Source organism: Diorhabda carinulata, chromosome X (assembly GCF_026250575.1).
Source record: "Diorhabda carinulata isolate Delta chromosome X, icDioCari1.1, whole genome shotgun sequence".
NCBI lineage: Eukaryota > Metazoa > Arthropoda > Insecta > Coleoptera > Chrysomelidae > Diorhabda > Diorhabda carinulata.
The window spans coordinates 31,927,663-31,942,503 of NC_079472.1; the positions used below are offsets into that span (position 1 = coordinate 31,927,663).

The following is a 14,841-nucleotide window of genomic DNA, read 5'->3' on the forward strand; positions in this document are numbered from 1 at the left end:
GAAGAAGAAGAATAGGAATCGTCAAGGGAAGTTTTTGTGGGAATTTAACAACTGAGAGTTGAATAACTTTGAAACAACTATTTATTAACGTATAATATAAATAAATAAAGTGGTTTCAATAATCTGACTTGTGTTATAGTTGGATGTCAAGACTATATAAAACACTATATGCGTGTTTATGCTATCTTAAATACTAATCCTATTGTATACAAAAGTCAAGTAATCCCAGATATTACGTTAATGAAAAATAAAATAAGAGTATGTTGGTTAAAAGATCTTAAATGGTTCCCATCAGAAGTGGCGAGATAATTTGATTGATATTTGGTACATCTTCGTAAACTTTGATCAAAGTATTTGGTTCCAAGTAGATGGTGCTTCACCATATTATGGTCTTAATGTTCGGTGAACAGTCTGAATGAAACTTCTACTTGATTCCGTTTTAAAAATTTTTGTACTTCTGTATTTTCTGGTATTACTTTGCGTTTCGTGGCCATTTTGAAGATGAAAATATAACATTGACGGTTTCTTGAACACGAAGAAAATATTTTGAATGAAAGACATTCCAGATTATTCCATTAAAATTGAGATATTTGTCTTATGTAAACATCGCTACAAAGTACTTGATATCCAATATCCCATCTAAATATCAACTGTTGTTCAATGGAATGACTCAGTTGCGCTCCAAGTGACATCAAGAGTAGTTGTAACCCTCAATTACTGAAATTTAATTTCCGGCAACAACCTGGATTGATTTCAATTTGCTAATCGAAGGACATACTCAATGAGTACAAAAACTTTGTACACATTTACACAGACCTATCGAAATCTCAATCATTACATCAACCTCCAAATAAATGCTAAGACCTCCTCCAACCCCATCCACTTTTACTGTTGAATTATATAAAATAAATCGAGCTACACACATCCAATGAAACTAATCACCTTACACTCACAAATTCCCTTAGCTCAATCCAAACACACCAAAAAATTTACACCACAAATTCCTTAGCAATCAAGATCCAGCAGCAACTGGAATAAAAGAAAAAGAAGAGGCAAATCTGGCCACTCAGGAAGCTGTAGATATTGATAGTGCGGAGTCCCAATGAATGGAAGAAAAATCGCAGAGATGAAGTTCTTCTTGACCTTTTGACCCATAGATACTTATTTGATGCTAAACCTGAACCAAAATATAGCAACTGCAATTGCAAATTGACTATGAAACACATGTTTTGACTCAGAAAGATCATCATCAAATCTACCACGAACAATATTTGAAATTTTTGGACCTAAATACAAAATTACCTCAGGCAGATCTCCATCATGAAATTAATTTAACAAATAACCAGTATACGGTTGATGCTAATTTTGTAATAAATTTTGTTTCTGTTGTGTTGATCATCATTTTCTCAGGATAATTCTGATTCAATTGCACCTTTCTGCTTTGTTTTATACCTCATTATACTTTACAATTATGCCGCAGTATCTTATTTTGTAGCTTTTAAATATTTTACTTGGTTGTTGAGCGGATTTTTTTCACTACATACCGCTGTTTTACGAATACGACTTTTTCAAACTCCTGTTAACGAAAATGATTTACAACGTCATTATACTTCTCCCCTTTACACATTTTCCATGATTTTTGCCCTAAAAAATATTCTCGTTGAAGTGACTCTCGACATGTTTATTTCGAAACATGTTAAATGAGTTAGGATGCATATTTAAGCTGAAATTTTTAATTTAAACACGGCACTTAACACTCGATTCCTTTTAATAAAAAAAGGATTCAGGAAGCTTCATTTGGGTCATGTAATTTATAACCAGAAGGTAAATATAGGGGATATTTAAAGGGATATTCAAATTGCGAAGTTTCGAGGACCAATACTATTTCGAATAATAATTTATTTTTAATGCTTTTAGAATGGTTTTCATTCAGTTGTTAATTGGAATGATTTCTTTAAATTCTGCAAAGCTCTCGCACTACACACTCCGTCATTATTAGCATTCAGACGTCAGTCGGCGTTGTGCTACAGCCACGGAAACATGTTCGCCATTATTGATGCTCCCGCCAAGTGTGAATTGCGAAATGTGATTCGTTTTCGACAGTCTTTTGGCAATAGTGCTGCAAAAATCCATCGGGGAATGAGTCATGTCTATGAGAAAAACTTCGTGAGTTATGGTGTTGTGCGTGAAGGTAAATATAGGGATATTTAAAGGGATATCCAAATTGCAAAGTTGCGAGGATCAATACTAAAACTCCATTTCGAATAATAATTTATTTTTAATTCTAATTTTAGAATGGTTTTCATTCAGTTGTTAATTGGAATGATTTCTTTAAGCTCCAAAGTAATAAATGTAGATGCGCCAAAAGATAATCGACGAACTCAATCCCATGATTGTCCCCAAAACAGTTGCAATCCCTTTTCCGACCGTTGAAACCATATTTCCGTGCAGATTTTCCTTTGCAATTCACTTCCACAATCTTTATAATGGACAATGGAAAACGCTCTGGATAGTTAACAATAAAAAAACGCGACTACTACACACTCAGGCGTCAGTCGGCGTTGTGCTACAGTCGAGTAAACATATCCGCCATTATTGAATGTGAGAATTGCTAATAGTGTTTCTTTTTCTACAGGTTGAAGGCCGTAGTACTGCAAAAATCCAACGTGCGTGAATAGTGTCGAAAATTTAAAGATTGTCGTAATGATGTAACCTGAAACGTAGGTAGATCATCCAGCGCAATCATCCGGACATATTGAGTGAAGATGTCATGATAATACCAGGTCCTGTATTGTTCAAGCAAAGCAGGAATTATTTTGATTGGGAAATCTGGAATTACTCCATCCTATATCCACGATTTTGCACCTAGTGACCATTTCTAACAATGAAAAGGCACTTATCCATCACACGGTTCTCAGTAGATATATCTTTTATCGCCATCAGTATTTGATAGTAGATTTGTTGGTATCAGAATAGTAATTTTGGAAATTAAAGAATGTAATTTCACTTTTCGTGTCTATATAAATGAAGGTCTGGCAAATTTCACAAAAATACTTTATATTTCGTCATTCCGCGTACATTTACGACAAAAAAATTGGCAAAGTCGTTGTAGAATCTTCCAGCGGGATATAATTAGACGTATGTAGCACGACGGCAGGCGACTTTATAGTATGGGTTGCTTTCCAAGTGTAAATTTAACGAGATTCTTAACAAACACTTGTTCTATACACTAACCACTATCGTTGTTTACTTTGTATTTGATGAAAGTTCCATTGTGTCACATTACATTGCATAAGGTATGTTGACAAAGTATTTTAATAATCCCGAGCTCAAACTAATAATTCAGGAATCATTATTTTGTTCCAGGACGTATTATATACGTCAGGTTTAGGTACTAAGTTTCGTTCTAAGACAATCATTGGTTGTTGTAGTAGCATCAGTTCTTATAACAAAAATATTTCTTCGTCTGTTTCCACGTATTTCACTAATGAATCGAATGATTTATCGAATCTAACCTCAAACTTTTCGAACAGCTCGTACAATCCAAATAATATTTTTTATATATGCGGAGAATATTTGGGAAGTCTTGAGCTCTCAATTCTTCAGTGCCTAAAAGTATATTTGGTTCTTGTTCCAATCCCTCAATCAGCTCACAATGCAAAACATTAAAGTCAGGATTCAAAAGCGTGTTTTTCAATTTTTTTCAAACTATCTTCTCACTATTTAGTTTATTAATTGATACCTCGTTGGAAAAAGGTGTCGCTGCTTCTATACTTACATCTCGTCGAAACTTGTTTCGAGCCGTAACGATGAAGTTTGTAAAGTTGTCGAAGTGCTTTATTTCGGATATCGGAGGTTTGAATTGGGATGGAAATGATACATCTTTCATAACCATCGATGTCAGCTATACACTCAAACATATATCTCTCTTAGACACTAGCGGAGATTCATAAATCAGCCACGACCTTTATGCCTAACTTCATGGCTACATCCAAAAACTATAGTACATCTGAAATTTTAGAACAAGTATCAAGCTTATCACAAAATGATGATTTGGTCAAATGAGACAAAATTCTCTTCCCAAAAATGGGTCTTCTTCTTGTGGTATCTATCCGTGACAGATGTTGGCGATCTTTATTCTGTATGCAGCAATCCGAAAGTGTTGTGAGGTTCTAAGATTTTTAACCCTTCTCCCCCGACCTCTTTTTCCAAATATTTTGCCTTTCAGGATGTCTTGCAGCAATTCATTTCGCATCCTATGAAGCCACATTTCAAATGTTTCTAATTTTTCGCTAATATCTTTGATCAAAGTAAAGGATTTAACATAATAGAGATCAGAAAAAACGTAGTAGCATCTCTGCATCCTTTTATTTGGTTCTTATTCCAATCCTCGTTTGCCAATAATTTGGCAGATCAAAATGTAAAAGATTAAGCCAGGATTTTTGATGACCTCCAAACAACTTACGATACTCAATTTAGAAAATTTATGACTTAGAGCTAAAGGCTTGGTCAGCTTTCGTCCTTTTGCTAAAATTGACAAATATTAACATCAAACTTCCTCCTTGGTCACCTAGACAGGTTTCCGGAGATATGAGGAGGAAGAACACATCTGCGAGAGTGCTACCAGGGTTTTTAAGATACTGTTGATGTTGATCTCTGCTATTACTCACAACAGCTAGAATATCTTCGGCAAAAATTTACTGTAAATTATTGTAAAGGTATACGTGCGAATCTTGTGGATAATTTTATCTTTTTTTTTCGTTACAGCTACCAGAGGGAGTGCAGTTGACGTTAAGTGAGCTGCGCGAAATGGCGTGTCAGCAGCAAGCGCAGATAGAATCGCAGCATCAATTGCTGGCTGCCAAAGAACAAAGGCTTAGATACCTGAAAGAACAAGAGGCGCGACAGCAGCGCGTCCATGCGGAAAGCGAGCGATTACGTCGGTTGAGGGATCGCGTCGATGCGCAAGAACTCAAACTGCGTAAACTTAGAGCCCTTCGAGGGCAAGTCGACCAACAGAAACAAAATAATATTTCTCTCAGTAAGTATTTCGTAGAGTTTTATATTTATAAACTAACCATAAGTTTAGTTATAATATTACGTGGAAAAAAGAAATAATTTCATGTTAGAATCAGATAAACAGTTAGAGCGTTCAAGGGAAGTCACGAGAATGAAAAAATATAAATTCTTCATAATAAATTATGTACATTTCAATAAATAAAAAAGTCATATAAATTCAATTAACAAAACCTGAAGTTTTGTTATTAAATAAACTATTTCGTATCATATTTCTAAAGTATTTTTTTTTTCAAAAACAATCTACAAAGAATTCGCACTCGTGTTACAATGTATCATATTTTTGTCTTTGTTTCCTTGTTTGTTGCCGTTATTTTATACCGGAAGCCATTCTTTTGTTAACTGTAGAAGCCTTCTTTTATTTGAAATAATCCTTAATACGAGATATCTATTTCTTACGAGGGATATTTGAAAAGAAACATACAATAACATCACACAAATATGCTGCAAGAGTTCGCCAAAATCTTTATGCGCGCGCCAGTGACAAGTCTCAGCAAACTTGCAGCAAGGCATGGCAAAATCGATCGAGGTATGCGCTTGCTTCATGACAATGCTTCAGTTAAAATTTCTACGCTTTCCAAGCCTTCAAAGAGATGCATACCCGCTATATAGCCTTGATTTGGTCACGTCCAACTATTTTTTGTTCACAAAGCTGGAGGCCTGAAGGAAGTGGTAACAGATTCTGGCTACGTGCGATAATTAGATCTCTTTCAGATGAAGATTTTATACTTTCATGATATTGGTATTTGTCATACAATTGAAGAAGCGCCTAAATCGTCGGTCAATGCTTAGAATAATGACAGAAGAACCAAATATCAACCGCGACAAACAGTTCAGAATAAAATCAACAACATCGAATAATGTTAAACGCAGATAAGACAGAAAATGGTTTCTTAGTACATTCCCGAAACGAAAAGTCAGCAGCGCCTATCACCAAACGGTACAAGACCAAAAAAACTCGTTAGAACAAATAGTAAGTGAAAACGATATTCATCTGTATCTTTGATAAGGTAGTAGCCTCAATTTAAGACGGTGGATCATACACGTAAGTTCCAGATTGATGAGTATAATCGTAGTCAACAATTCATTGCATTGTGACTCGTTGGAAGCTTTATAAGAAGAAATCAAGGTCGCAAATGAACTACCATGGATCAATTGTGTTAGACGTGACTCAGAACCACAGATCTCTAATCTATAAAAGTGACCTACTCATCAGAAAATGACGAAAAGATGCTGAATTGAGAGCACGTAGAAGGAAGAAAGCTCCGATGCATCTGCGATGTCTATTGGATTCTGTTACTATCAAATACATCATCATCATCATCATCAAGCCTTTCAATCCTGTGTATTATGGCTTTTAGCGCTTTAAAACCTTTTTTTTTAGGTGGATTTCTCCTCGTTTTCTAATTACCATTTTCTTTATAGTTTGTCGTTTGTTTTACAAATGAATTTTAATTCTGTTCTGTCTCTTTGGTGAAGATTTATTAGTGCTCTGTTGTGAATAGATTTAGAGGTTATCGATGATTCGTTGAATGTTCTACGATACACCTCGAGTGGTTCGTTTTAACATAATGCATTGGTCACCAGGTTCTTCACAAAGCTAACCACTGAGTATGCTTGAAATGTTTTAAAAAGAATCTATAGAATGAAACATCGAATGCAAATCGAGATTATCGATGTTGTTAGTTAACAGGACAAATCACACTTCGATACGGGGTGGATTTTGATTATGTTATTCAGCCCTCGTAATATTGTATTCAAAAACGAAACCGAGAAGATAAAATAAATATATTCGGAAGGAAATGCTCGCGGTTGGTTGAGCATGAAACAAAACAGTGTGTGTGTGTGGGTACGAAATACGAATATAACGGTTCCACACTATAATCATGCAGAAATATGTTTTAAAAGATTGAAGGAAACACATTTTTCTAGAAAACAGATGGAAATATTCAGTTAATTTAGGCCAGTCTTTGTTTACGGGGGAAAAAAATAAAAAATATCGAAGATTAACATCAAATTGGGACAAACTCCGAATGAACTCTCAATAAATCTTAGTTGGAGTTGCCTTTTTTTTAGTTAACCTTTTGACCCGATGAAAAGATAAATGAGTGAACAAATCGAAAAACGTTTTAAGACCCAGAAATAATGTATTTAGTTTACAACCACAGCGAATAAAGTTTGATCAATACTAGATTGAATTTCAAAGAACAACTAGTAGGAAACCATAAAACGTCATAGTTGTGATAAAATATACAGGGTGTTGCTATATTCGACCGACAACGCTCTACCACAGAGAGATCTCAATAAATGATTCATTTTGATATGGGAATACGAACCCTTATGGGGCCTAGTTGCTGAGATATAGGGTGTTCAAAATTTTTAATCAAAATCTGCCATAAATCAAAAACGCCTTTGAATTTTTTTTTCAAATTTGGTGACTTATATACTCCTTAATAAAGTAATAATTTGACATAAACAAACGTTGGAAAAATTTAACCAGTGGCGCGCTGTCGGATTAGTTGCCACTTTTATCCCCCAATTTTTTACGCAACTGGGACAATTTTTTTCAAAATTTGTTTATGTCAAAATATTACTTTATTAGGGAGTATATTGGTCATCAAATTTGAAAAAAAAATTTAAAGGCGTTTTTGATTTATGGCAATTTGATTTAAAATTTTGAACACCCTATATCTCAGCAACTAGACCCCGTAAGGGTTCGTATTCCTATATCAAAATGAATCATTTATTGAGATCTCTGTGGTGGTAGTCTAAGAACCGGCCTCCATTTCGATTAAGGTACTTTCACAAGGCTGAAACTTTGCAAATCGGGCTTAGCAACTTTCGATCCATTTTACAGATATTTGCAACCGAGCAAATCACCTGGCAATTTTTTTTATGCTCAAAATTGTCTAATTAAAAATATACTCGAAAGACAGATTTGTGACGCACATTTTTATTGCAACAAATGTCAATGAACGGGGCCTGTATTTTGTATACGAGGGAGTTTCCACCATATTTCTAATATTATCTGTAAAAATTTCATATTTATCTGACTATGGTCGTAGCCGAAGACGCAATAAAAGTTTTTCGTTTAATAATATCATGATCTTTAGAATTCCCAATGTGTAATCTTCATTCATTATTTGGGAAAAGAGTAAACGTTAATTACCCAATATTATACTGATTTTTTGATGCCGATTTTAAGACGAAACTACTACATTTGTTGAAGAAAAAACTTTGGTTTCATCACCATTATGTATAGTAGAAAATTTAGCTGATTTATTACCTCGTTCACCTGAACTGGCCCTCTTCGATTACTTTCTGTTTCGAAACGAAGAGATTTTAGACAAATGAAGAACATCTTCAACAGAATCAAAGTCATTAGACTAAGTGTGTTCATAGTCTGATCAATTTGTGCGTGTTTGTCAACCGTTTTTATCTTCCGATGACTACGGAACAAAAGTTGAGCTTGAAACATTGTTTCCAATGAAGTTACGACTACTAAACCGTTGAAAATATTGCAAAAGTGCGTGACTTTTCTGTTCTTGGTCCAATGGTACTCGAAAATCGTCGTATCAGCATCTGAAAGATAGCAGAGACTTTCAACATCAACTTAACGTGTTTTGCTCATGTTTGTTTTGGGTATGCTAGACTAGTACCAAAAGATAAGAATATTTTGCAAAAACAACGTCGAGTAGAAGTCGCAAAAGAGATTCTTAACAACGTAGCCGAGGATTTTATATTCATCAAACGCTTCATTAGAAACTGCCCGAAAATCTAAAGAATAATGCTACAAAAATTAGCTGAAATCACGTCAAAATGATACTCATCGTTTTCTTCGATTACTGTCGTGTGTTTCACCATTTATGGGCAGAGAATTCATGTACTTTTCACCATGATAATTTGCCGTTACATGCCAACACGAAACGGGAACGCGCCGCGAGTCCATCAAGGTACTAAAGGTCACTTCAGCTGATGCTAACAAAAATCCTCTTTCATTAATGTTTTCTGGAGTTGCAGGACCTCCAAATCGTGTCTTATCTTCTAATGATTCTCGTCCCAATCGAAACAACTAGTTGAAACTTTGTTAATTAATTTTTTTGAAAATTTATCCCAAACTATAATCAATTATAAAAAAATCTGGAATGGAAAGTTAATACGCTGGTACTACAAATATTAAATCCATATGCTCTGTTCAAATTGATGATTCTCAGTACTTAGAGCTATTCAATCGTAATAAACCCGAATTTTTTGTATCAATATGTGACAATGGATGAAGTTTTTTCACCCCGGAGTCCAAAGCGTCTATCGTAGCGTTATTGGAGTGTTTGAAGTACTAAATCGTGGAAAAATGAAGAAGAAAGTAATGCTTCACCAAGGCAATCTTAATTCAATGATAACGAAGGCAAAATGCACGAATCAGGCATCGAATTTCCTCTGCATCTATAGTATTCTCCGGCTCTAACCCCTAGCGATTTTTTTCTGGTCCAAAACCTCAATATGATGTTCGCTAAAATGAAATTCTGCTCTAATTAAAATGGTATCGACGAAACTGAAGCCTATTTTGAGACTAAAGATGAAAAATGTTTAAACTATATTGAATAATAAAATAAAATTTTATTAAACAAAAAATTTTTTCATTGCTAGCCTAGATTGAGGGTCGTTGGATTGTTTTTGAATGGGTTTAGGGCTTTATTCGTGTGGGATGTTCCAAATTTGCCCTGATAAAAAAAAATTTTCCTCTGCAAAATGCAACGAAAAGGGCAAAAAAGAGAAAAAAGAGTAAAAGGAAAAGAAAAACGCCTTGTTCCGAGAATTTAATAGACTTTTTTGTTTATTTAGGTAAGCGGTTACAGCTGCGGATGTCGTCGGCTAATTTATAAACTTTCTAGTCCGCCTGTTATATTTTTTCGTACGACCCTCGTATTCAAAAAATACTTTTTCCAACGTTTATTATAGCCGTAATTCATGATATACATTTCCAATTTCAAATAGTCATACAAAGAAAAGTATAACCGCCACACGTCTGAAAAAAAATAATAAATTCATTAGGTTTATATTGAAAAATATTATGACTGTTTCAGAGATATCATCGCATAAAATATATGTTTCTGTTTATGTGATTCATACTCATATTTTTTGAACAAAACACTCTTTCTAGGTTAGCGGTGGAAAACCGATTTTCTAATACGAGGGTTGCTATTTTGGTTTTAAGATATCCAAATAAAAACTTGTCGAAGCTAACCTCCAAAAGACGCGATTTAAACGCATTAACATCTTCTTCAGGAGCAAAAAAACCATTGAATGTCAAACAGGCGGATGACCCATCGTTTTTGTTTGAATTGATGTGAAAGCTGGCATTGTCTTGGTGAAGATTGATTCGTTCTTCTGCGATTGGTTTGAACGCGTTAACATCTTCTTCAGGAGCAAAAAAACCATTGAATGTCAAACAGGCGGATGACCCATCGTTTTTGTTTGAATTGATATGAAAGCTGGCATTGTCTTGGTGAAGATTGATTCGTTCTTCTGCGATTGGTTTGAACGCGTTAACATCTTCTTCAGGATCAAAAAAAAACCATCGAGTATCAAACAAGGACTGTACGGCGTATGACCCATCTTTTTTGTTTGAATTGATGTGAAAGCTGGCATTGTCGTGGTGAAGATTGATTCGTTCTTCTGCGATTGGTTTGAACGCGTCAACATCTTCTTCAAGAGCAGAAAAACCATTGAGTATCAAATAAGGACTGTACGGCGGATGACCCATCATTTTTGTTCGAATTGGTGTGAAAGCTGGCATTGTCGTGGTGAAGATTGATTCGTTCTTCTGCGATTGGTTTGAACGCGTTAACATCTTCTTCAGGATCAAAAAAAACCATCGAGTATCAAACAAGGACTGTACGGCGTATGACCCATCTTTTTTGTTTGAATTGGTGTGAAAGCTGGCATTGTCTTGGTGAAGATTGATTCGTTTTTCTGCGATTGATTTGAACGCGTCAACATCTTCTTCAGGATCAAAAAAAAACCATCGAGTATCAAACAAGGACTGTACGGCGTATGACCCATCTTTTTTGTTTGAATTGATGTGAAAGCTGGCATTGTCGTGGTGAAGATTGATTCGTTCTTCTGCGATTGGTTTGAACGCGTTAACATCTTCTTCAGGATCAAAAAAACCATCGAGTATCAAACAAGGACTGTACGGCGTATGACCCATCTTTTTTGTTTGAATTGATGTGAAAGCTGGCATTGTCTTGGTGAAGATTGATTCGTTCTTCTGCGATTGGTTTGAACGCGTTAACATCTTCTTCAGGAGCAAAAAAACCATTGAATGTCAAACAGGCGGATGACCCATCGTTTTTGTTTGAATTGATGTGAAAGCTGGCATTGTCTTGGTGAAGATTGATTCGTTCTTCTGCGATTGGTTTGAACGCGTTAACATCTTCTTCAGGAGCAAAAAAACCATTGAATGTCAAACAGGTGGATGACCCATCGTTTTTGTTTGAATTGATGTGAAAGCTGGCATTGTCTTGGTGAAGATTGATTCGTTCTTCTGCGATTGGTTTGAACGCGTTAACATCTTCTTCAGGATCAAAAAAAAACCATCGAGTATCAAACAAGGACTGTACGGCGTATGACCCATCTTTTTTGTTTGAATTGATGTGAAAGCTGGCATTGTCGTGGTGAAGATTGATTCGTTCTTCTGCGATTGGTTTGAACGCGTTAACATCTTCTTCAGGATCAAAAAAAACCATCGAGTATCAAACAAGGACTGTACGGCGTATGACCCATCTTTTTTGTTCGAATTGGTGTGAAAGATGGCATTGTCTTGGTGAAGATTGATTCGTTCTTCTGCGATTGGTTTGAACGCGTTAACATCTTCTTCAGGATCAAAAAAACCATCGAGTATCAAACAAGGACTGTACGGCGTATGACCCATCTTTTTTGTTTGAATTGATGTGAAAGCTGGCATTGTCGTGGTGAAGATTGATTCGTTCTTCTGCGATTGGTTTGAACGCGTTAACATCTTCTTCAGGACCAAAAAAACCATCGAGTATCAAACAAGGACTGTACGGCGTATGACCCATCTTTTTTGTTTGAATTGATGTGAAAGCTGGCATTGTCGTGGTGAAGATTGATTCGTTCTTCTGCGATTGGTTTGAACGCGTTAACATCTTCTTCAGGATCAAAAAAACCATCGAGTATCAAACAAGGACTGTACGGCGTATGACCCATCTTTTTTGTTTGAATTGATGTGAAAGCTGGCATTGTCGTGGTGAAGATTGATTCGTTCTTCTGCGATTGGTTTGAACGCGTTAACATCTTCTTCAGGACCAAAAAAACCATCGAGTATCAAACAAGGACTGTACGGCGTATGACCCATCATTTTTGTTTGAATTGGTGTGAAAGCTGGCATTGTCGTGATGAAGATTGATTCGTTCTTCTGCGATTGGTTTGAACGCGTCAACATCTTCTTCAAGAGCAGAAAAACCATTGAATGCCAAACAAGGACTGAAGCGAAGTGCGACCAAGATTGAATTCGGAAAACCAGCGAAACACGGCTGGTCAAGATGATGCCTCATCACCGAAGCGACTTGATCGGAAGTTTAATGTTGTAAGCAATGATCCACATAGAAAAAAATCTGATAAGATAAGATCAGGTGATTGCGTCGTGTCGGATATTGCGTTGATAACGTGGAGGTGCTCCATCTTTATGAAACCATGTCACATACACTGGATCTTGATGGTTTCCTGAAGCAGAATATACATTTTCCACAGTTGGAATGCCATCATTTTGAATTGAATCGCCTTCAATGACATAAGGAACCTACAATATGGTTTCCAATAATCCGTATCCAAACATTAACCTTTTGAAGGTGTTGGTGTGTGAAAGAAGCAAATCCATCAACCACAGAATTTTCCAATGATCCTACTTAGGGATTCTATTACGTAGGGAGTATTTTGCTATGTTTACAAATTGTTTGGTTTATGAAATCACCCATGACCAATCTTTTTTCTAAGTATATTTAATTTGAGTAAAATTTCGTTGTGTATCTAAAAATATAGTTCGGAGGTGTCGAGTGTGCTCTTCTGTCATCCAGTGAGGATTTTTTGTTGTTGTTCAGTAGCGATAATTTTGCCGATATAGTTATCCGAGATGTTGAAAAACTATGTTCAAAATCGTCTTCCATGAGCTTTCAGACTTTCAAGCAAAACAATCTGGTTTGTCGTTCAACTAAAATAGTATAAAATGGCGTCAAATTTTTTCCTTCAACTACGAGGGTTATACGTTATTTACATTATCATCGAATGAGATTTTTTTCCTATTTGAAATGCTAGAAATTTCTCGTGCTTTGTATACATAGTTTATACACTATTTACAAGAATCCAACTCGTCTGAAAAGAATTCTTCTTTCTGTTTAATATTCTAATAGAAATAAGAACCTTTCCTCTGTTATGTAAACTTTTTTATCTTTTATATACGTGGGTTATACGAAATTCACAAACAATTTAGTCTCGCATGACTAGGATTATTTTCTATTTAAGATTCTGCTAGAAATAGAAAATTTTTTACTTAAATATTGGAAATTATTCGTAATGATATAGAGATTATTAGGAAAAAAAACTTTTGATAGAATTTTCTATTATTTTTACAATATTTTGCAAACGAAGCAATCAATCATCATTCAAAACAGTACGAGGGAGGACCTAAAAATATATATTAGGTCATCGATGCTCCCATTGCTGGGAATAACAAAAAGTGACACGGGGCCAGGTAAGGTAAACAAGGTGTCGTTTGTAGCCCAAAACCGTTGACGGAGATGGTTATACAGCAGGTGCATTGTCAAGATGGAAGGACCCGTCTTCTATCTATCAACAAATCGAATATTTTTCGTTCCTCGACTCACTAATACTTGATTACTTATCAGGCACAATATTTTCATCGAATCGAAAAATTAATAAGCTTAGACTTGAGTTTTTCCCATGGGGTTAATTTTGTGAGATGTATTCAACAATTTCCACAGCATTTTTACCATTTATCAAGAAAAATTTCATATCTATACGTGGGTATAATGAATAATAAAACCAGAACGAAGTGTTACTAGCAAAAAAATCACTGTAGGTTTCATCTCATTGAAGAAATGCAAAAAATACAAAAACTTCACTAATAACAATGCTATTTCAATAATTATTGGGTTCTTTCTATTCCAGTAAGTGTTCATAATTATTATTTTGTTGCGTTTTCATATCCAACGTTAATTTTGTTTCCTTTTTTTTGTTCTTTAAGATACTCAAATTGAAATTTCATTCCTATCATACGATATTTATTTATTACCAACTTTTTATCTTGAAATATCAATAAACCATCTAAGGTAACTAGAAAATCCCCAAAAGGGTTTATTCTTTATTAAATTTATAATTTGAAAACCTCTCAGAATATATATCAATATCGATTTTCTGTTATGAAAGACGAGCTTCGTTGCTGATATTGCATATAAAATTGTAAACGCAATTCAATCTTCGTCAAAATGTCTTTGATAAATCGACACTCTTTTCAATCAAGTACATAAATTATCATATTAAGGGAATAGTTTCACTTCAATGTGGTATTCGTAGTTCATCGTAAGTCATATGAATCTAAATATTCGTCTTATGGAGATGCACACTACGGGGAAGGTTCCAGAAGTACTTTGAGATCTATACATCAAATTATTCAAGTTTGAAGACTCCATGTTGTTTAGTATTTGTCTGGCAGCCATTAATAGTGAA

General features: G+C 35.1%; 1 protein-coding gene across 3 annotated transcripts in view; it reads left to right on the top strand.

Annotated features, from left to right (window-relative positions):
- The window catches only part of LOC130902544 (uncharacterized), a 126,633-nt gene that overhangs the window by 69,576 nt on the left and 42,216 nt on the right, over positions 1-14,841 (top strand). For 2 of the 3 annotated variants that reach the window (XM_057814763.1, XM_057814764.1), the window contains one exon: positions 4,768-5,041. In XM_057814763.1, coding sequence (XP_057670746.1) covers positions 4,768-5,041 — 274 coding nt within the window. Of the gene's footprint in view, positions 1-3,164; positions 3,297-4,767; positions 5,042-14,841 lie in introns of those variants that run through there. The other variant, XM_057814762.1, reaches the window with a different exon arrangement.